Below are 21,048 nucleotides of genomic sequence, written 5' to 3'. Positions count from 1 at the left end.
ACCAACACTTCCTCGTACTTGGGCTCCCACTGGGCTCCCCTGGGGCTGAAGGATTAAGGGGCGGGGAATTGGGAGGGCTGGGGAGGTAAGGAAGGAAGGAGGTGGAAGGAACAAGGTTGCGTTTCCCCCTTTAATCGTGTTCCAATCAGGAGTCGGCCGCGTTCCCAGGCGCCGATTCCGGCGGTCCAAAGACTCTTCCAGGAACCGCCTGGCATCCTGGGCGGTGGACTTTGGCTGGTGCGGCGCCCGATCTCCCTCCTCCCACCCCTTTCCTCCCTCCGGGCTCCGTGCCTCACTCAGGGGCGTGTCCTGCCCTACCTCCCTTTCACAGTGGTCCACTCATCCGGTTACAGCGGCAGCGGCGGCGGCGGCGGCAGCCGGAGCGAGGACAGCTAGAGCTCCGATTTTCCAGACAGGAACTGTGGCCGCGGCAGCAGCTCAGTGGGGGCACCTGTGCGGAGCAGGAGTAGCAGGACGAGGGGGTGGGGTTCCTGCCAGCCACTCTCTGAGCCCGAAGCAAGGGGCATCTCTCAGCTGCTCCGCAGAATCTCGCACCGAGCTGGGGATACTGGTGGGGATAGACATGTGCAGGACGAGCTAGAGGGCTAGGGTAGGCAAACATTCGGTCCAAGTGTAGAGTGGCAGTGAAAGCTGTGTCTGGGACCATGACAGCCTCCCACCTGGACTTTGGGGAGGTGGAAACTTTCCTGGACAGACACCCAGAGTTGTTCGAAGATTACTTGATGCGGAAGGGGAAGCAGGAGATGGTGGAGAAGTGGCTGCAGAGGCACCGGGAGAGTCAGGGGGCTGTAGGCACAAGGCCCACAGTGGCCGGCACCAGCAGTGTGGCTCACAGTGATGGCGCAGGCAGCGGCCGTGTTGGTGGTGGCACTGGACCAAATAGCTCTGCCAACAGCCAGCTCGCTCCGGGCGGCGGGGACTGTGGTGGGGTTCCCCTGAGTCCCAGCTGGGCCAGTGGCAGCCGGGGCGATGGGAGCCTGCAGCGGAGAGCTTCTCAGAAAGAGCTAAGGAAGAGTTTTGCTCGCTCCAAGGCCATCAACGTGAACAGGACCTACGATGAACAGGTGACCTCCCGGGCCCAGGAGCCCCTGAGCAGTGTGCGGCGGAGGGCACTGCTCCGGAAGGCCAGCTCCCTGCCCCCCACCACGGCCCACATTCTCAGTGCCCTCCTGGAATCGAGGGTGAATCTGCCTCAGTACCCCCCTACAGCCATGGACTACAAGTGCCACCTCAAAAAGCATAATGAGCGTCAGTTCTTCCTGGAACTGGTCAAGGATATCTCCAATGACCTTGACCTTACCAGCCTGAGCTACAAGATCCTCATCTTTGTCTGCCTCATGGTGGACGCTGACCGCTGCTCGCTCTTCCTGGTGGAAGGAGCAGCTGCTGGCAAGAAGAGCTTGGTCTCCAAATTCTTTGATGTGCATGCAGGAACCCCACTACTGCCCTGCAGCAGCACAGAGAACTCAAATGAGGTGCAGGTCCCCTGGGGCAAAGGCATCATTGGCTATGTCGGGGAGCATGGAGAAACGGTCAACATTCCTGATGCCTACCAGGTAGGACTTTGCATTGTCCCCCTTCCAGAGCCCCACTGGCTTGGAAGCTAAGCCTTCTGTTACCCTTTGGCGTCCAGGAACACATTAATTTAGATTCTTTACAATACTAATCTTGCTACTTAAATTCCTTCTGAGTTTGGGCCAGTTAGAATGTTACTACACCATCTTTGATATAATGGTCTTTTCCTAACACACAGTGGGTTGTGAAGAGTTCAGAGGTCACAAGGATAATTTTGCAGTCAATAATATCACATGTTACTCTGTCAAGATTCCTTGTCTTTAAGCATATCAGTGTATGGTTTAAGACTGTAGTTGTGAGGTGCTTGAAAAAAATGTCTGCTCCAGAATACTAGTGTTAGTCTGAAGAAAATGGGATGTTGGTGTCTCTGATGTCTTTTGGGACTGTAATAAGTTTCATTCTCTTTTGAAGTTGGACAGGAAACAAAGTACCAAACTATTTCACATCCCTTACCTTAAAGTTGCAAACATTTCAAGGCAGGGAAGTGGAAGAGAGGAGGAAAATCAGAGGAAGAATGGGCCTTTTTAATTGTTTCTGTTACTGAGTTTAGAAAGATTGGACAAATAGAGGGATTATTTATCCTGAGGTTTGAATATAGCATTTTCTGCAGGCAGCTTTTGGCAGGACTGAGCAAGTAGGCTTTTAGTTTGTGAAACAAATAAGTATTGATAATTTTTTAAAACAATTCCAAAGGCAATCAGCAGGGTAAACATGCTAGTTTCAAGTGAAAAAGGAACCCCAACATGCTGTTTTCTGGTATTGCTAAGCCTTTCATTTTCACGGCAATTTGAACTTGATATTAGATGCCAGATCCAAAAGCCCATCGGTTCTAATTTCTGTAGTGCCTCTTCACTGAATATGATGAAACTGGGTGTGGTGTCTATGAGACTTCTTCAGGGTTCCTGAGAACTACAAGTTCTTATCCTTGGTTATGAAAGTTTTATGGTCATTTGCTGAGCACTTCTTTCAGGGTCTAACAGAGCTACCTGTTTCTCTAGAGTTTGGTAGCTGTTGTTCAGAATAGGGAAGAGTGGTGGGAAGGACAATGAGGGCAAAATTTTCTCTATTTCATCTGAAAGTTGACAGTTTTACATAGAAAATGGAATAGTTTGGACTAAAACCGAGTTTCACATTTTCATGAGGTGTCTGCCAGTATAACACTTTCATAGTCGGGGATGCCTGTCAAAATACCATCTTCATTGATGTTATTGACTAGGTGCCTTATTCATTATACCCTCTTGAAGGCTGATAGATTTAGATCAAGCAACCAATAAGTGAACTTTCACAAGTGTTTGTTTCTCTATGGTCTTGAAAAGCCATAAGAAGAAATGAAAACATTTAACAGTTGCTGTGTTGAAGATTCTATAAAAAGTTGAACAATCAAAAAGTATTTTCCTTCCCATTAATTCCACATTCTTATTGTACGTTTGGGGAAAAAAAAATCCCTTCCTAGTTGGATGGCACTTGTAAGAGCCCAGAACTGCAGTCTTTCTCTTCATTGCCTTTACTTTTCTCATTCTTCCCCAGCTGATACTCTCCCATTTCTATAGTCTTTATTTCTTGCTCTCCTCCTTCAACTCCCAGCTTATATTTAATATTGTCCCCATAACCATCTTTTCTTCCGGAACAGAAATCCCAGCTTCTTCAGCAGTTGGCTTGTCCTCCTGCTGCCTTGGATTGTGGCTAGAGGTGTTACCAGAGTTACAGACAATCGGATTTGTAGCAGCTGATATTTCTTCCGGGCCCTGCTTGTACTCCGGACAGAATGTAAAGCAAAGTTGCCTTTGATATTTGGAAGCTGACAGTGGGAAGGGAGAGTCCCCAGGGTGGCAGTGATGGCTATAGAAAAGGCCAGGTTTTAGGGAGGATTGGCAAAAGGCAGGCAGGGGGAGGGTGTGATATTGGCTGAGAATTTGAGATCTGTCTGTGTCATGCTTTGTCTTCATTTTGACCTGGTCAGGAAGTTTCTCTTTTTTTTCAACACTGGCTTCTATTATATATTTCTAGATTTTTAACCTGGTGTGTTTTTCTTTATTTTTTATGCTACTCTTCTTTTAAAATTACTTTTTTTCCCCTTTGTTATGGTACAGCATAATATGTAGTCACCATGAGTGTCACCTGGGAGAATTTTTTTTTTTAATTTAAATTTTAATTTTGTTTTTCAGCATAACAGTATTCATTATTTTTGCACCACACCCAGTGCTCCATGCAATCCGTGCCTTCTCCAATACCCACCACCTGGTTCCCCCAACCCCCCACCCCCCGCCCCTTCAAAACCCTCAGAATTTCTTAATCTCTAAGTCTCTCTCAGTTTCCTCATCTGCAGTATGGGAATAATAACATCTATATGACAAAGATAAGGTAATTGTTTGGAAAGTAAAATGAGTATTGCATTATAGCCCCTAAAACAGTACCTGCCACATTGCAATTGCTCAGGAAATGGTAACAATTTATGATGACGATGATACTAGTCTGCTAGAATTCTTTTTCTTTATCTCATTTTTAATTGTTTTTCTCCTTATCTGGGACTGAGATGTGGACTCAGCAATTTTGACCAACCTACTCTTGCCCTGAGTCATGTTCCATCCTTAAATTAAGTATTTTAGAACCATCTTTACATTCAAGGAAGTTAGAAATATCTACCCTTATACCCTCTACTTCAGATTCCTCTAAATGTGATTGATAACACTTGACACTGTCCTATCCTATCAAATGTTTTATGCTTTGTTCCTTTTAGAAACTCATACAATATAAAACTTTTATGGAGTTGTATTAATGCTGCATCCTTTCTAAATTCTAGCGTTCCCCCCACCCTGTCCTTTCCATTTCTGACTCTTACAGATTTCTCTTAATGGAAACTGACAACCTTTCAAATGCATGTTCTTTTATCACAGTGTTGGTATAATTCTGATCATATATAAACATTCTGAAGTTTCTTTGTAAAAATATAACCATGCTCTCTGATTCTTTATTAACTGTTTTTGTTTTTGTTTTGTTTTTGTTATTATCTTTTTAAGGTGTTTCTTGCTCAGATTCAACTAGCATTCTTTTTCTTCTTCCAGAGGTGAAATTTTTACATGCAGAGTTTCAAAATTTGATCATTTGAAAATTAGACTCATGATTTTCGTGGGTTCAGAATATGAGTGAGGGAAAAGCATTAAAGATACTTTTGGAATTATGATAATAAGCCTGACATTCTGGAGTCAAGAGTAGACTAATGAAATGCTAAAGTTGAATACAAGTTTTGACAGCAAAAAACCCTCCTCAGGTTATTTCATTACTTTCCTCAATTCATCTAAAAAAAAAACTGACTTGAAATTAGAAGAAAAAAAATTGCAAGTGGATAGAAATTCATTTTAGCTATCCTGTATGGATCATAGTGACTGCAATTTACCTTTTTTCCTCCAACAGTTATAAGTTATTTAACAGCCCACTTTAATATAGTAATGAAAAAATTGCCCTCAAGAGGTTGAAAATAAGAGCACTCAAGTAACAGGTGTTCTCTTTGAGATTATTCCGAGCATTCAGAATATAGCACTTTAAACATTAATAAAAAGTGTGAGATATTTTTGTTAGTGTTGATAATGACAATACAGGTGTTTGATGGGCTTTGGGTCTGAAAAGCAGCCAAGATGTTTTGTTGGGTGAACTGGGAGGAGGAAAGGGCATGACGCAGAAGGGTTGCAGGTGTGCCAGGCTTTCAGAAAATCTCGTCTGTTTACACTGCAGATTCATTTATTCATTAGTTGCAGCAAACATACACCGAGCATGCATTATACCTAAGGCCTGGTAGGGGGACTAAGGCCTGGGTAGGGGGTCTGTGGGTCTAGAAAGGTGAGAGGACATGATATTTGCCCTCCAAACATTTATACCTGAGAGGCATATACTATACACAAATAAGTGAATTCCAAGTGCTGTACTTAATAAATGTTGCAAACTAAATGATTAGTCACAGAGGAGAATGGAGTCCAATTATGACTGGCCTCATGATGGAAGACTTCATGGAGGAGGAGCCATTCAAGCTGAAAAAAGGGTTAGATTTCACCATTGGAGATGGTTGTGGGCCTGGGGGTCGTGATCCTGGTGCAGCAAAATGGCTTCAGCAGAGAGACAGTAATAAGCAAGTACAAAATGCATATAGAGTACAGTGAGTGGTTTCATTTGGCCAGAGTATTGCCCATGCTATACAATGAACATGCAAAAGTAATATGAGGGCAAAAGTGGAAAGAACCTTGAATGCTGACTAAAGAATATGAATTTTACTAACAGTCAGTGACCAACATTTACAGGGAGCCCTTAACATTTTAGCAGGACCAGGGTGGTGTTTTGGGTCACCTAATGGCAGTGGCCAATGGATTGAATGGGGGGAGGCTCAAAGCTATGGCAATAATTAACAGTCTATTATGATGGCCTAGTGGAGCCACGATGAACAACTGAACTAAAGCAGGAACAGTAGGAATGGGCAGCAGGGGACAGAAGGAAGATGTTCTGCAAGTGGGGGTTGGGCTGAGAGGAAGGGAAGTTGGTAATACCCGGGTGATATGGAGAAGGGTGACACAGTTATCAGTAACAGGAAAAGAAACTGGGTGATTAAGGATTCTAAGTAGAGCCAGCTACATAATATGTGGAGTGTAGTACAAAATGGTAAAGCAGGAGCCTGGCTGGGGGTGAAGTTAATCTTCTCTTCCCAAGTGTATGCTGTCTCGACCCACAGCAGACAGGTAGCTCCCTCATGAGAAACTCTGAGGGATAGGTAAGAGGCCCTCATTGAGTTCCCTAATTGGTCATAATGCTGCCAGCTCTGGGTGTGGGTGACCACAATCTTGCTCCTCTCTGTGCTGATATGGGACATGCACCTGACCCTCCCCACACTCCCACCCAGATCCCAACCAGAGGGCAATAGCAGATGTAGGGTATTGACCTCTCACTCAACCAGGGCGACATGGTTGTAGCCCCTGGTCACAAGGGGAGGGTGATGAGGTGGGAGGCCAAGGGAGACCCGGGACACAACAGAGCATGGGTAAATGACCAAGAACCAGTCCTGGGCATGCAATCGGGCAAAGACAGAGTGTGAGCCAAGGCTTCAAGATTTAGGGTCATATGCCACTGCGCGATTGGGCTTCACTTAGAGCAAATTCAAAGATAAAATTGTTAAGGGTTTCATATAGTACAGCATTAAACCTCAAGCAGGGGGCCCCTTGGCAACTGTACCAGTCACGTGTCCATGAAGCTGGCCCTGAGTCTGAGTCATTTGGAGTGTTAGGTGGAGAGGTTCAATTTTATTTCAGCCTAGTGTCTACTGCTTCCTCTCACATGGCCTCAGCTCCATTCTAATTAAATTATGTGCCATTTTCAATGCCTGGATTGTGCTTTTCTATTTCTGTGCTTTTCTTCCTTTCTGCCAGGACTACACTTTCTCCATAGTTTCTCATTCAAATCTTGCTTTGCCTTCTCCTAATACAAGCAGGATGGAGAGCTGATTGCTTATCCTTGACGAGAAGTGACGGAAAACAAACAAAAATGATCCCCAAGTTGTATTTAAGAATGCTATCTACTATACTGCCATATTTATTCTGTGTATTAAATAAGAATATGAATAATGATATTTTATAAATCACTGTCCATGAATTTCATTTTAGAATATGCTCCACTAAAATAACTACATTTCAATGTGTTTGGCTTCAGAAGGGATTGATTTCATTTACCTAGAAATTCAGTGAGGAGTGTGCTTCATTCCCTGATGAGCCACTGCTGGCAGACTTGGGTCTGTGGTCCCGTGATTGAGTTGCTGAGATTTGCTTAAAAGGCAGACGTGGATCACACCCCAACACTTAAAAGGAGTTACCTGAATTCTTACTTCAGCCTTGCACATAGCATTTTCAAAACTCCCCTAAGCCCACACACATGTTCACTAGGCCAGAACCAGAATTGATTTTGTGCTCGAAGCAGGAAGCATTTGCTGTTTCAGCCCCTTTCCTGACAGACACATGATCATGATAAACACAGTGACAAATTGCTTTTGCTGCTCTGTACATGAGGATAGATTACAGAGAAGTACAGTTCCTACAGAATCCTGGGGAGGTAATTTAAGGTTAACTTAATTTTTTCCCAACCCATAAGCTAAATGTTTACGAATCTGACCAGTTTATTTTGGTTCCTGAGGTTTGGGTCACCTGTTTATTTGCAAGCCTGGCTTAATTTGGAAGTTAATGTTTCATGTTTAATATAGTGTTGAAAAGTCATATGAAGCTTTCCTCTGAAATAGCTTTGAGTTGTTTTACAGGAAAGTCAACCAGATCCTTGACATCCACTACTTGCCACTTTCGTTACTTATTTTAAGGGTGGTGTTTTGCAATATAACCACGTTCTTTTGGAAAGTGGAATTTGAATCATAAAAGAAGCTGTTTAGTCATAAAAGAGTGGGTTGGGTTTCTAATATTTTAGGAGAAATGTTGGTTCCTGGCCATTTATAGGCATTCAGGCTAAATTTATTTTTATTTATTTTGGGGATTAAAATAGTAAAGAAGTCCTCCTGGTATTAAAAAAAATGTGCATTTTCTATAACTCCAATGGTTTCTTATTAATTGGTTGATTTCACTGACTAAACAGTGGTTTTATACATTAATCATAAATTCTCTTTCCCATCATAACATATAGCTTTAGGCTACTGCAAATTTAGTACAAGAAATCTTTTTTATCTAAATGAAAAAAAATGAGGAATCTTTGAGAGCTTTTTAAGGGTGTCAATTTTTTAAGAATTTAAGCATAATGATAGAAGGCAAACTGAAACTCCACTGTGGATTAATAATAACTCTATTTATGGAGCACTAATTATGAGACAGGCATTAGTTCATTAGCAAGCATGCTCTGTTTAATCCTCTTGACAATTCCCAGAGGTAGCTATTACCTCCCTCCTCTTACAGAAGGAGAAACTGAGGCTTGAAAGGGTTGAGTGATTTGCTCAAAGTCACTCAGGTGGTGAGTGGTGAGAGAGATGGGATTCCAAAGGAGATCTTTGGACCGCAGAGCCTTCAGGCCCACCATCCCCGGTGTGGCCTCTACTGACCACTAACTATTATATGCACACTCACAACTGTCCCTTTGCCTTCTCCTTTTCTCTGCCAGTTTAAATCCTCTCACCCCTCAAAGTCCGACTTCATGAAGCTCTTGCTAATCCCTGCCCCATCTCACCCAAACTAGACAAGATTTCTCTCTCTTTGATCTTCCATAATGCTTTAATGTATTTCTATTTTCATAGTACTATTGCTTTTTGGATACTACGTTGCCTTTTGACCATGAATTCCTCAAGATCGAGATTGTGACTTCTTCACTTCATATTCTGCAATGGGTCATAGATGGATTAATGCAATTTTTTTCAACAGGGTAGTTACAATGATACCCCCTTTATGTGGTAAATTCAACCACCTCTAAGCACAAAGTTCAGACTGCACAAGCCATATAGAGAGCTAAACCAGGAACTTCATCCCCTGAGCACATCTTTTGCTCTTTAGACCTGATTTTGTATATTTTTTTTTCTTAAAGATTTTACTTATTTATTTATTTGACAAAGAAAGAGAGAGTGAGGGAGAGCAGGAACACAAGCAGGAGGAGTGGGAGAGGGAGAAGCAGGCTTTCCACTGAGCAGGGAGCCCGATGTGGGGCTCGATCCCTGGGATCATGACTTGAGTCGAAGGCAGACGCTTAATGACTGAGCCACCCAGGCATCCCTTGTCGATTTTTTTTTTTTTTTAAATAGGGCTTATGAATTGCTTGTCTGCATTAATCAGATCTTCTTATTAGTTGCTGGACCCCTGTCTCCCCAGCCCCTTCATTTTTATTTGTTTATCTATTTTTAAATTTTACTTCATTCCATGTAGAGACCATGGTGAAAATAGACTGCCACTAACCAAACACTAAACTAGCAAGAGCCCGCTGCCAACTTCTTCTTGGCCAAAGTGTAAGATGGAGCATGGCCATTCTGGCTAACTGAATTTTCTAGTTTTCTCATGATTACCTCATTCATTCAATACAACTTCTTGAAGGTAAAACACTCCTTCCAGGGTAAGGTCTAATAGATGTTAGAATTTTTCTCTGAAAGTCTTTCAGACATGAGAGATTATATTGATTAACCTTGTAATTATTTATTTTCTAGCAACATTGCACGTCCAAGTTTATTGATTACATTTCTTATGTTTCCCATACTCTGAAAAAGTCTCAAAAAATTCAACTTCTGAGATGGTTATATTTACAAACTGCTCATTCCCAGATATAGTTATTAGATGCCCATGGGGGCATGTCCAAGTGAGAGCTATCTCTTTCCCTTCTATTCCTTATAGTTAGCATCAATAAACTGGGCTGGTTGCTACACCACCTCTCCATCCCTCCTCCTAGCTGAAATAACAAAGTAGATAATGGTAAAACAATACAACTACCCTTGGTATATAGATATGAACCAACACCCCTACATCTGAAGTGGAGGTGGCAACTACCAGAATGCTGAGGGAGAGTTCCAGCTGTGGGAGAGGGGCCACCCAGCCAGAGCTGTGGCCCAAGGGAGAGGAGCTCAGCCACTGACGAGCATGACCTGGAGGAGAGGGAGCCAGGAAATGTTACCCTCCTCACACCCTCATCTCCTGTCGGTGTCACTCAGTGGTTGAACCGAGGGTTGGTTGAAACCAAGAGGGCAAAGGGAGTCCTCCCTGGCACAGTGATTCATAGCAGTCAGCCTTCTGGCACAGAATAGAGCCTCTCCAGGAGCCTCTGGAGAGCCAAATGGGGACTATCCAGAGTCATCAGGTTATTTCTTATTTTACTCACTGGGAATGTGAGTGTGTACAGAGACCAAGTCAGGTGGGAATACCCATCTTTGATTTGAACATTGAATTTCATCAGCATATAGAAAATAGTGATTGAAATCTGTTGAAAATGAGTTCAGAAATGTCATATTGGTATTTGGCTGTCTTGTTCTGTCCAAGTAGTTTTGTTTATTCCCAATATGCTATTTCCCAGAAGAAACTCCATAGGAGGCAATCTGGACCAAACAACTCTAACAGGGAAGAGATGACTTTGGACCAGTTAATGGAATTTTTTCCCTAAACAACCTGATTAAGCCCATTTGTCTGAGAAATGAATTCATCAATTACTAATCATCTTGTTAAACTGTAAAAGCCATCTGCATGTAATAGAACATGCTCTAGACTTAGAGATAATCTTGAGTTCTATTCCCAGTTCTGCCTTAGTGTTTTCAGCTATAATAAAGGAATAATATGTCCGGACATGTCTACTCCATAGGATTTTGTAAGGATCTACTTATTAAAACCAATATTAGGTTCTAATGAGATAACAAGAAAGAATATTCAAAAGGATAAAGTAAGAAATGTAAGGCTTTATGCATTTTTTAAACTTTTAAAAAAGATTTTATTTATTTATTTGACAGAGAGAGAGATCACAAGTAGGCAGGTGGGGGGCGGGTGTGGGGGAGCAGGTTCCCTGCTAAGCAGAGAGCCCGATGTGGGGCTTGATCCCAGGATCCTGAGATGACCTGAGCCAAAGGCAGTCTTAACCCATTGAACCACCCAGGTGTCCCTTTATTCATATTTTTAAATGCACAGTCCAGCAGCTTTTTTTCACAGGACCTGGTCCCAGAAAGGTCCTTGTGCATGAAAGGAGAAATTTGATTTAAAATGTGGTAGTAACTGTATTGACCATATTTTCTTATTTTCCATATTTTTGGTGTTCTGGTTTTGGAGTCACCGATCCTGCAAAGACTGCCCCTCTGAGGGGTAGCTAACTCCTAGAGAGAGCAAAGGACTCCCCTGCAGGTGCACCTGTGCTGTACAAACCAACCAGCCCGAAGAGGCCACATCCCCAAGAGTCTCCTTTATCAAACTCACACACACCAAGCCTGAATCCCCCTGCTTATGTCACCCCAGGGCCGGGTCCCAGACAACTAGGGACCACCCCCAGAGTCCAGAGCCTGCTGAAATTCTTCACACTACCCAAAACCTAATTGACCGAAGGACCCTATCTTTCTTCTGCAGTTTCTTCCCAAGAGAATCCCAATAAAGGCTTTGGGCCATGTTCTTCCCTCTCCATTTCTGCCTCTTGACTGATTCTGGTCCTTCCCCATGGGGCCCTGCATGGTGTGCCATGCCTCCTGTGTTTGAGGATTTGTAAGTATAACCTTTCTCCTTCAAAACAATGATTTCCATGTCTGAGTGGCTTACAATACTGGATTGAAACAAATCTCAGGCACATTTCAGGATAGTACCATCCAGACATGATGCCGTATACATAGGTGATGTTCCTTCAAAATGCAAAGTAACCAAATGCTTTAACTGAATTTTGGACTGTCAGGATTTACTGGCCATAATACATATTGTGCATATGACAAGCATAGTTATGTTAATTTTTTTGCAACTAATGAATATGCCTATTTTTCTAGTGGAACATGTAATCCCAAAAGTATACATTGGGTTTCTGTGCTAGAAATTCCCCCATAAAGTCTCCAGATTGACCATTTGTAGTTTTATTCTTGAAATCCTAAAGATTTTTTAAAAATGACAGTGTTTGGATCTAGTATTTGTAGGGGCGCCTGGGTGGCTCAGTGGATCTAGTACTTGTAAACAAAATAAATTGTAGCAACTGACATTAAAGGATAAATGAATAATAAATCATGGTGCTTATAATCAAGCTCTAAAAATTTTTTTTAAAAATTTATTTATTTGACTGACAGAGATCATAAGTAGGCAGAGAGACAGGCAGAGAGAGAGGAGGAGGCAGGCTCCCTGCTGAGCAGAGAGCCTGATGTGGGGCTCAATGCGGGGCTCGATCCCAGGACCCTGGGATCATGACCTGAGCTGAAGGCAGAGGCTTTAACCCACTAAGCCACCCAGGCGCCCCAAGCTCTAAAAATTTTTTAGGCTAGGTGAAATCTACGACACAATTTTATTTTAAATGTGTTGACTATTCAAAGATGGGCTTTCTTTATTTTATGTTTTTCTGTTTAGATATGTTGTTAATTTTATGCTATGCATTATCCTTGTACTTAGGCTACCTATATTTATCAGATTGTCAGAATGTCTTAAACTTCACCTTTTTCAATTTAAAGAAGTTAGATGTTATTCCTTTTTCATTTAAATGGCTGTATACAGTTTAATAACCTAACAGTTTTTATGGGTATTTGGCACCTTAATGTGCATGATTACATATTTAAAGTTTTAATAACATCTATAATGGAATTAAGAACTGTAGGCTGGGGACGTTGTGGGAAAGATTATCTCAGGGTTGCTAAGGAAACCAGTCTAGGTTTTTCTGCATAAATTTCTCCGGAAAGGTGAGGCTATAATCCCATCCCTAACGGCTACCTTTATGGAGCATCCGCATTCCCCCCCTTAGCTTCTTCTTTTTGCTTCTAGAGAAGCACTAACTGATAGGGTCTATGCTTTATGCATCTGTTAAGGCTGGTTCCTTTTTCTCTCTTCAGGTATGTGAGAGCGGGGTCAGATTCTTTCCTTACTTCCTCTTCTTTGAGCCTGGCTTTGAAAGCCCAGGACAGCCATAGCATCCCGTTTTTATTATAGCCCAGAGACTACTATGCAGAGAAGCAAAGAAGAGAGGAGCTGGTGGCAAGGAATTTGCCAAGCATTGACCAAGCAGGCTGAGGAGTACAGAACCTCTGGAGAGGAAGCTGATAGCACAGCTGGGATCCAAGGGATCCAAGATCCAAGGATCTTTCCCCTCTCTCTTTGCCATCCATGTCTTAAATGAGGAAACAGAGAAGCAGCTTCTGATTTGGTCCCTTTATGTTTTCCATGCCTGCTGTGAGTCCCATTGATAGCCAGAAAGGAACTGGCACTCAGGGAGTGTGTGCTAATTTAAAATAGAGAGGGCAGGAAAACATTTTTCCACCTCTGAATTAACCAAATGGAGATGATCTGCCAGGTTAAATTAAAGAACAAAAAGGTCAGGCAGGGAAAGAGGAGCCACTGTCATCGTAGGGATGTTTTATACCTAAGACCTTGAGTTTCTGTTGAAGAAACAACCGATTTTATTCTTAGAGATAATTTGGAAGGATCAAGCACTTATGTAGGTAGTGATGTGGCAAAATTAATCGTTTCTTGTGGCAACTTTGTGAGACTGTATAATTTAATGCAAAAGTATATGGAAATCATTTGATGAAGAAGATATGGAAAGATATGACAGTATAAAATGAAATAGAGGTGTTTTCTCTCTAGCGAATGAAGGTACAGTTTACTTCCAAACCACCTCCTTTCTTTACTCTTAACTGTTGATCCGACCCTCCTCCTTGAAGGCTAACTCAGCACTTACTACAGTATCTGGCATATAGTAAGTAGAATCAGTATAGTAAGTAATATAGAATCATGCTATATCCTTTGTTTTGTCTTCAGAGTGACATGCCCTGATGAAACCATTATGTAGCTTAGTGTGTCTTAACATTGGCACTCTTGACATTTTGGACGTTTTGGAATCCTACCAGATGCTTGCTCCGTTGTGACAATAATGTCTCTAGACACTGTCAAATGTCCCCTGGGGGCAAAATCCTCCTCCCCCCATTTAGAAATCACTGATATAAGACAGTTGGGTAATATACATGTACTGCCTTAAAAATAGCTCCAACTTCTGATTTAGCAATTCCAGATCATTCTAAGGAAATTTTTATCGGTATGTGCAAAGACTTGTGTATATGAATATTTATGATAGTGTTATTTATAATTGTGTAAGCTTATCAATCCAAACACCCAACTAAATGTTTGGATAAATAGATTATAGTATATCGTAAAATGGAACATTTAATCAGAGAAAGTTGCCCACAAAATATTAAGTGAATAAAACACATCTATAAAACAATAGCATCCTGGTTTTCTTAACAACAATAACAACAGCAAAACCATGAGGGAGGGGGTTGGATTTAGAATCAGACAGACGGGATTTGATTCCCACTCCCACCCCCTTGAGAGCTGTAATCGTATTTTACTTCTGTAATTGTTAGTATCTGCAGCCCTAAAATGGGGATAATGATACCTATGTTAAAAGGTTATTGTCAGGATTAAGTGGCATTATATATGAAAGGTGCTTAATATGCTGTTTGTTACATTGTGAGGACTTAGTAAAAAGTACTTGGAATAATGCATAGGGAAAGGCCAGAAGATGATTCACGAGAACATTAATAGAGGTGGGCTTCTTTTTCTCTTTTGTGTTTTCTTTTATATGTTTTTCAAAAATTTCCACACATTTGTATTTATTAATAAAGTAACTGTAGTTACTTTAACAGATACACCTCATGAGGTCAGTGGTAACACAACGGTAACTTATTTCTCTCTTGGGAAATTCAGCAACTCTTGCTGATTGATGGGTAGCTGTCCTCCAAGAGGGCATTCTTTCTTGCCTCCACACCGTGGCATGGGGCTTCAGTGTGTGATCAGCAGATGAGGGGAGACAGAAATGGACAAGTGATGGGGGAGGATTTGTGGGTCAGGTTGGAATTGGCACACATTATTTCCTGCTCCCATTTTGTTGTCTTTCTAGGCTCCAGAACCCGGGCATGTAGCCATACCCAACTGCAGGGAGGCTGGCAACTATAGCTTAGCCCCGCCCCAAAGTGGATCAAAGACCAAGAGCCATCTAATCATCATCTATAGCTTGAAGTGTAGGATCTTCCAGTGGGGAGCCATCCTCTCCAGAGGGTTCTGCTGGTTGTCGCAGGCTGCAGATCATGTGTGTGACTAATTTCTCAGAACAAGATTTGAAAGGGTTGGAAAAGGGACCTGAAACACAAGGAGAGAGGATTCTTGCTGTTTCGGTTTCCATTGTTGAGAATGGATTGGAGGATAGGACTCTGTGGGTGGGAAATTTGCTGAGGAGATTGTGGTCTCTAATCTCAAAGGTCTAAAGGCTACCAGGGATGGAGCTAGACCTGGCTCCGTAATCCATGGGACCCAGTGAAAAGTCAAAATGGGGTTCTTGAGGCCGGCCACCCTTGCCCAGAACCGATGGTCCATCCCAAAGGACTGCAGCCTCGGTGCCAGAACAGGCTTCATACGTGGATCAGGGGTGGGTGGGAGGCCACCGCAGAGCTGCTTACTGAGCACACTATGGTGTTAACTGTGGAAGCAGCCAGAGCTTTGCTCCACCCTGACACACCGTAGGTTCCTGATTCTCCTCATACCCATGCCCACAACCTCACTGGGAATGGAGGGCAACAGCAGAATGAGCACCCTCCCGTCCCGACCCCATCAACCTGACCCTGTTGCAATCCTGGGTAGAAAGAGGTAGAGGTCATGGGGCTGGGGCAGGGAGCCGGAGGCTGAAAACCCATCAGAAAGCCAGATTGTTTGCAGCCCTGGGGTATGCTTCATCAGACTTCATGGACAAAACACAAATTCACCTTAAACTTCAAGTGTGTGTATGGGGGACCCTTTTTAGCATGGGGCTCAGTGTGCCCGCACTGGATGCATACCCATAAAGCCATTCTGGGCTGGTGCCCACACTATGTTTTTATCTATAAGAATAACGAGGATGGCAAACTCTCCATGGAAGTTTATTATTTTTCTATCTACTTCTGTAACACTTCACCCAAACGACTCTTGCTATTTATTCCATTTTTGATAATTTTAATTTTGGTTCACCTCTTTCTCTCCATTCAACTGTGAGCTCTTTGAGGGCAAATGCTATGACCTTCTCAGCTTTACAGCACTCCCTGCATGTGGCGTAGTACCTAGCATGTAGTAGCTAGGTACTCAATAAGCATTTGTTATGTGAATAAGTGCGGAAGAGGAGAGTACAAGAGGTCAGTGAGTAGGGCAAGTGGCTTAGGTACTAGGACTAAGTTATAAGGTCATATTAAGACCAGGGGTTTAGCTGATAAGGTGGAGCTAGGCCACTTCCTAGGACAAGGGTCCTTTCATTTTCTCATACATAAGGCTGGGTTGGGTTCCCAGGTGAAGGGGTCAGGTACAAGGCTTTGACAGTCCAGGCTGTGAATTACTTACAGAAGTGAAGGCACAGGGAACCGAGCAATTCATCCCTTCCTGGTAGAGAAGAGGAATCGGCAGAGCCGGGAGGATGAAAGCAAGGGAAGAAAGGGGTCAGGTACACTAACCTAACAGGCCTGGGGCCTTGGGGAAACAGTGATTAGCAAAGGACATGGATTTTCCTTTTCATATGGTTGTTTAGATGGCAGTGATGATGTCTTTTAGGCCAGGCAGATTGATTCACTAGGGAGAGTGTAAAAGGTCAGACTGGGAGCTCTCTACTTTAGGGGTGGTAATTTAAACCAAAATAATGTAGACAGCCCAGCACCAAGCCTTTAATGAAAGTGAATGCGTCACTACCACCACTTCTGTCTCCCGCCAAAGGACCACAAGTGTTCTCGTTTCTCTGCTCTGTACTTGTTTCCAGGGAGCATCCTCTGAGATTGTCAGATTCCTTTTTTAGACTCTGGATATTTTTATTTGGGTTATCTATCGTTACCCTAGGAAATGGTAATGGTCCACTGAGAAGTATGCAACTCTTCTGGAGTCACCCGTGACCGGTTGTGCTGAACAGTTAAATGACATTTCTAAAGACAGCAATGACAATCACAATCGCTAATGCTCCAGAGCTCGCTGGGACAACAGCATCAACAAACACATTTACCTAACGTATTTCCGAGTTCCCTTCACTGTTGCCTTGCTTCAACCTCTCACCTTTCCTGTCTCCATTTCTTGATCATGTGCTTTCCATTTCTTCTTTTCTGGCATGCCACACCTGTCTTCCCGTTGAGTAATTGCTTCGCCCTGTTCTTCCCAACTACCCTCTCTCTTCCTTTTGCCTTTTCCGTTCTCCCCACCCCACCTCCTGTCCTTCCTCCTGCCTGTCCCCCTTTGCCTTATTCTGTCTTCTCTTTTCCATGTCTGTTTCTGGCCCTCCCTGACATTGCTGACCTTAACATAAAATGGCTGTAACATGAGAATAAGTATTTGTTCCCAGTTTTTAATTTCCCAAGCAAATTTTTAAATCTCATAGATTCCCTCAGAAAACAACTGAGTTTCCTTTTTACTTCTATGTGGCCTGTAATTGTATCTTTCTTTTTAACTTTAAAATCAGATACATGAAGTATTTTTTTTTTAAACACACAATTTTAATTACATTTCAAACTGTTATCCCACGTGGCCCTTGGTTGTAATTTATTTCCTGAGAGTCAGTGCCTTGCAATATGAGAAAGACCTTGCCCCTCGAGTCCATTTTAAGTAGAACAAGTGACAGGGAAATAGTATTTAAACAATTGGTATATAACATCCAGCCTTTTACTAAAATGAGTACAATGATAAATATTATTTCTTTGTTATACCTCTTAGATTAGCATCTACCAGGAACTTTTAGCAATGGCAACACCGAAGTCACTATGCCAGGAATTCTCGGGCTGATTGCTTGTTTGAGGTCCTGTCTCTGTTAACCTAAAGTTCCTCTGAGTGAATGTCTCCTGCGGCGTTATTTTTTCCCTTTTGTACACAGAAAAGAAATCTTTTCCATCCTCCTGAATCCACCAGGAAGCATGTGGGATTTAATCACCTCTGTTATTATATTGCTTTCCCCCCAATGTATTAACGCTCCGAAACTTGCTTAGTCATTTGTAAAATTCAGCCACTGCACTTGCTGTTGCCTTTCCTTGACAATCCATCAAAGGAAAGTTAACCAAACTTTATAAGTTTGTGTGGCCCTCTTTCCGAGAGCTGATATTTTCTCTTGACTGAAAACCACATTGGATCTTAACACCTGCATCTTGCTTCATTATTTCTAGCATAAGGTAATCCCCGACTGACGTGTGGACGTGTGTTTTTTAATCATCCAGCTTTATAAAAGATAATTTTTTTCCTTCCTTGATAAACGAATCCATTTATTATGAATGCATTTTTAATTCTGAAGTTCTCTGTAAAGATACAAAGCTAAAGAATAGGCCAGAGGCTTCCTAAAGCAAGCCTGGTGGCCCTTTTCTAAGGCTTCGGGGTCATAAGAGTCAGAGTTAAGATGAGTGTGTTCCTCTATCTGTCTCTCCCATTCTTGGACTCTGAGAAGACCCAATATGTAAGATTTCTCTTTCCTGCCCTGAATTGGCTGAGATGGGTGAGAAGACAGAAGAGGAAATGGGACACTAATATATCACATTTATGGGGCGCCTGGGTGGTTCAGTGGGTTAAAGCCTCTGCCTTTGGCTCAGGTCATGATCCCAGGGTCCTGGGATGGAGCCCTGCATCGGGCTCTCTGCTCAGCGGGGAGCCTGCTTCCCCCTCTCTCTGCCTGCCTCTCTGCCTACTTGTGATCTGTCTGTCAAATAAATAAATAAAATCTTTTTTAAAAATCACATTCATAATTTGTTGAGCAGATTCTGGGGTATGGCCTTATATTTAAAAGCTTACAATATTCATCTCCAAAATTAAATAGACCTACTCTCCCAGATACAGACGATACAAGATGCTTACAATCTTCTCCACATCAGGGCCTATTCCTTTAAAACGTACAGCATTAAGGAACAGAGTAGAGGAATGCTTTCTGTGAGTAGCCTGACTCTAGAAGATTAAGGGGAGCAAGGGGCTGGGCCTTGCATACTAATCAGGTAAGTTACCATGCCTTCATAGGGAGGAGCAAGGGGTGGGCCCAAAGGCTGGAAGGTTAAGGGAAATCCTTTCTCATGGAATCCAGTTGATCCTCCTTTCACAGAAGCCATGCCACCTCTCAAATAGATTATTTTATCTGAAACCTTGAGATAACACTGAATGCCCCAACACTCTCCTTCTACTTCTTTATCTTCCTTATCTCCAGTTATCCAAGCCAGAAACTTAGGCATCTTCTCTGATTCCATACTTTTCTCCAACCACCATATTAAATCCATCAGAAAGTTCTTTTGACTTACTCTAACAGAGATACCAAGTCATCCACTTCTCTCCATCTTTGCTGCCATAGCCCCGGTGCAAGTCACCATTATATTTCAACTATATTATTGAATCTGCCTTAAATGTACCTCCAATTTTGCTCGTAATCAGTTCCCACATACGATTTTTATGAAGCAACAAGGAGTCTGTCTTGGATAGCAGTGCCTAGGGGGATGGGGTCAGATAGGAAGATGGGGCCACTTTGAAGACAACGACGATGGAAGGCTTGTGAATAGGAGGGCGACACAGATCTGGGCTGCTCTGCACTCATCATCCATGGGAGCCTGGACAGATAAACTGCTCTCTGTGGATTTCAGAATCTTCATATGTAACATGAGAGGGCTAGGAAAATGATTTCTAATATTTCCAGTTCTAAAATTTCATGTTAATAATGGAAAGGAAGAGGAAAAACCTTACAAAACACCTCTGCCCGAGTTGAACAATTAGTATCTTTCTAGCAAGACATGCTTAGTGTTGAATGAGCCACATGCCCAAGTCACTCCATAGTCACTGGTTGCTGCTCCGGAATGAACCCTGGGTGGCTCAGGGCTGCCATCTGGCCGGAGGTGAAGACTAAGAGATTTGTAATAGAGCTCTATTTGAGTAGCAACACCTTGTCTTTATATATCTTTGGGAAAGTTGGGAATAAGCCATTCCTTGGTAATGCCATTGGGTGATATCTCTAAGAAAGAAATGATTTGGGTTCAGGTTTGCTTTTGGGTTTTCTCATCAACTCCAGTAGAGGATATAGCCAACTGTTTTGTCGTAGGATCTGAACCTCTTTATCTCTAAGTCAAAAAGAAAGTTTCAGCAGAATTATCCCAGTCTAAGAGCATAAATGAGTCTACACAAACAAGAGAGACCTTAGACATAGCAATAGTGTGCAAAAGATATCAGGTAATGTTCTCTGTCCCAAATTAACAACTTTACAACCTATATAATTCTGCTATTAGAGCTTAATTTCCCTCAATATTTCTGGCTTTTCCAACTTTAACCATTTCCAACTTTGAGGGCCCATCATTGAACAAGTTAATAGTTAACACTTAACACTAAAGGGAATAAATCAACCACTTGGTAAAAGCAAGAATGGGACCAGGAAAAGTTCATGGATTGAGAAAAGTAAGGGAACCAAAGATAAACTGGCTAGTTCATCTTTTCCAAAGGCAAACCATATTTAAGTCATGTCTGCCTGACTTTGATGGGCTAGATATCCTCTGTCTTAACTCTATGATTTTCTCATCCTGAAGTTCTGATCTGCATTCTTAAATTATACAAACAAACATGGGTGCCTGGGTAGCTCAGTCGGTTAAACATCTGCCTTTAGCTCAGGTCATGATCCCGGGGTCCTGGAATCAGCCCGGCATCTGGCTCCCTGCTCAGTGGGGAGTCTGCCTCCCCCTTGGTCCTTTCCCCATTCATGCTGTCTCTCAAATAAGTAAATAAAATCTTTAAAAAATTATATAAATAAACAAAAGCCTTAGTAGAAAGGAAGCCTAGGTGATTCTATTACAGAGGTCAATCA

At 42.5% G+C, this 21,048-nt stretch overlaps 1 protein-coding gene across 1 annotated transcript in view; it reads left to right on the top strand.

Annotated features, from left to right (window-relative positions):
- The first annotated feature begins 347 nt into the window (after positions 1-347).
- PDE11A (phosphodiesterase 11A) overlaps positions 348-21,048 on the top strand; it is a 387,189-nt gene continuing 366,488 nt past the window's right edge. The window contains exon 1 of the mRNA XM_032356042.1: positions 348-1,577. Within this exon, the coding sequence (XP_032211933.1) occupies positions 666-1,577 (912 nt within the window). The 5' untranslated portion in view covers positions 348-665. The remainder of the gene's footprint in view (positions 1,578-21,048) is intronic.

The sequence above is a fragment of the Mustela erminea genome, chromosome 8 (assembly GCF_009829155.1).
Source record: "Mustela erminea isolate mMusErm1 chromosome 8, mMusErm1.Pri, whole genome shotgun sequence".
In the NCBI taxonomy this organism is placed as follows: domain Eukaryota; kingdom Metazoa; phylum Chordata; class Mammalia; order Carnivora; family Mustelidae; genus Mustela; species Mustela erminea.
This window is presented reverse-complemented; position numbering and strand designations above follow the sequence as displayed.